The 2,346-nt window shown below is 32.9% G+C and overlaps 1 protein-coding gene across 1 annotated transcript; it reads right to left on the bottom strand.

Annotated features, from left to right (window-relative positions):
• On the bottom strand, positions 216 to 964 carry LOC110264553 (peptidyl-prolyl cis-trans isomerase FKBP65-like). The gene is made up of 3 exons (XM_021106694.1): positions 736 to 964; positions 380 to 645; positions 216 to 293 (listed from the first exon to the last, which is right to left on the bottom strand). The coding sequence occupies exons 1-3, from the start codon at positions 962 to 964 to the stop codon at positions 252 to 254; spliced, it is 537 nt and encodes a 178-aa protein (XP_020962353.1). The 3' UTR covers positions 216 to 251.

Here is a 2,346-nt window from a genome sequence, read left to right as displayed (position 1 = left end):
CAAAAAGTTAAAAAAAGAACATGTTGAGCCTTATCTTGCAACTGTACTGCACTCTACAGTGAAGGATACAAAGAACTATATATTAAAACCCCCAAAAAAATATTCATGTGATTCTGAATTTCCTCACATCACAACAAATTTCGCTAAGATTTTTGCAGGGAGTACAATACCTTTTCATATCTCTTTGATGCTCTTTCATATTTGCCAGCCTTGAACAATGTATTCCCTTCTTCCTTTTTCTTTTCAGCTGCCTATATCTTCTCTGGTGTATTCAGATCCCACAATTCCTTTTCCTGCATTCTATTTTTATTAAATTAGTGTTGTTTTTAATATTGTCAGAACCATAAAACATTAGGAACATAAGACAATTCTCTCTCACCTTTACAAAAGAAACCAGCTCAACTTCATAGTACACATTGGAGTTGGGAGGAACGGTGGCCAATTCCTGAGTTGACCCAGATGAGCCAAAAGCATACTCAGGATGTATGGTCACCAATGCAACTTCTCCTTTCTTCATGTTCATCACAGCTTTATCAAGTCTATCAATTACTTGCTCCTCGTCAATTTTAAACTCAAATGGCTGCTCATCATCATGACCCTTCTTCACAAAAACAGTCCCATCTTGCAGCTTACCAATAAGTTTCACTACAATAATAAAATAACGAATTCAACAACAGCAGCCAATGAAATAGTAAATGGAACAAAGAGAAGCATAATGTAGATCAAAAGCTTTACCTTGAACCACAGCTCCATCATTGGGACGTTCATACCCCTCTCCTTCCTTCAAGGTCTTCTTGATAACCTTCTTATCCTTGGTTATCTCAGATACAGCCTTCCAAGATATCAACTCAAGATCAATTTGGAGCGAAGCATTCGGAGGTACAACACCTCCATCACCTGATGCTGGCCTTCCATTCTCACCAAACGCATCTGCAAAACTATACATGTCAATAAACTTGCACATGATAATTCATTGGTGAGTATAAGCAGGGGTCACAATCAACTCCCAAGTTTCAATATATATATATATATATGAAGGAAATTAAAGTACATGCTAACAACTTGAATACAAAACACAAGTTGCAAAACTAGTTTTATCCCATTAACTCTACCTACTTATTGGTACGATTTAGATGTGTTGAAGGTTAACATGTTCAAAAGATTTACTTAAAGGCAAAGCAAAGAACTAAGCCAAAACCGAGTACTTAAAAACTCATTAGAATAATTGAAGTAATTTTGTATAAAAATAAATAAAAAATAAATATTACAAAGATAAAATATTTGTTAATACAGAGAATTGAGGGTACAAATTCAATGCAGTTACCTAAGGGGGAAGGCTTACCTTTATGCTATGAAAATAGTGGGCAATTAAACAAGAAAACAAAGTAACATGTTTGGCACCCACCTCAAATTACTTTCTCAAAAGATCAAGCCTATTTTGGAGATCTTCACGAGCCTTTTTTAAGTTCAGCATCTTCTATCTTGACATGTGTACAAAACAGGATTGTAAGAAAATAAGTGTTTTAATTTACTAATAGAACACTTGTAGCAGGTTGCCTTTATAATATGTGATGCCTAATGCCTACTAAGCAAAAATTTTATGATCAAAGATGCCCCTATATAAATTCTGCATGAACATACCAGCAATGACAAAAGCTTCAAGCTTAATGGTATACATTCTTCAACTAGGACAAAGGGCTGGCCTATTTTCTCTTCGCTCCCACTTCGCTTTTCTTTTCATTTTTTAATAGTGAAATTAATGTATGATAGAACTACTCAACCAAAATCTCAGATCAAGAAGAGATCATTTCAACCTGTAAACAATTTTCACAATAAAAGTTTGCAATAAATATTGTCACTCTCAATAGTTGTAGCTTTTAACACTCAGAAAGCAAAACTTTAAACATGATATAAAATCTAGCGTTTTCACAGTAAAAATACCATTAACTTATATGAACACTAGATTGTTTTCTAGTAACCCTCACTATTAATTACAGGTTACAGGATAAATGACAATTCACACCCCTGCTGTGAACTTGGCAAATAATTTTCTTTTTTTTACCAATATGTCTGTTTTAATAAGATTTTGCTTTATTAAGATTTGTGTATTAAGACAAAACTGTATCTTGGGTTGAGTCAAAAGTTTATATTCATGAGATATGTTTATAGGTATAAATTGAAATTTATCTAATGCACAAAATAATGGACAATGACTGAATGAGAAATTGAGGATTACTCAACACTCAAGTGCAAACACCTTATCTTTTATATTTAATTATGAAAAGTAGATTAATCAGAAGAAAAAAATTAAATACATATATATTTGGATAAGACAAGCATCTATAA

Source organism: Arachis ipaensis, chromosome B07, assembly GCF_000816755.2.
Source record: "Arachis ipaensis cultivar K30076 chromosome B07, Araip1.1, whole genome shotgun sequence".
Lineage (NCBI taxonomy): Eukaryota > Viridiplantae > Streptophyta > Magnoliopsida > Fabales > Fabaceae > Arachis > Arachis ipaensis.
Note: the sequence above shows the minus strand (reverse complement) of the source record. Positions and strands in the feature narration are given on the sequence as shown.

Coding starts and splice junctions, on each gene's coding strand:
- LOC110264553 (XM_021106694.1), bottom strand. CDS start 964: ATGTGCAAGTTTATTGACATGTATAGTTTTGCAGATGCGTTTGGTGAG. Junction 646..735: donor TGATGGAGCTGTGGTTCAAG/GTAAAGCTTTTG, acceptor TTATTATTGTAG/TGAAACTTATTGGTAAGCTG. Junction 294..379: donor AGCTGGTTTCTTTTGTAAAG/GTGAGAGAGAAT, acceptor AATAGAATGCAG/GAAAAGGAATTGTGGGATCT.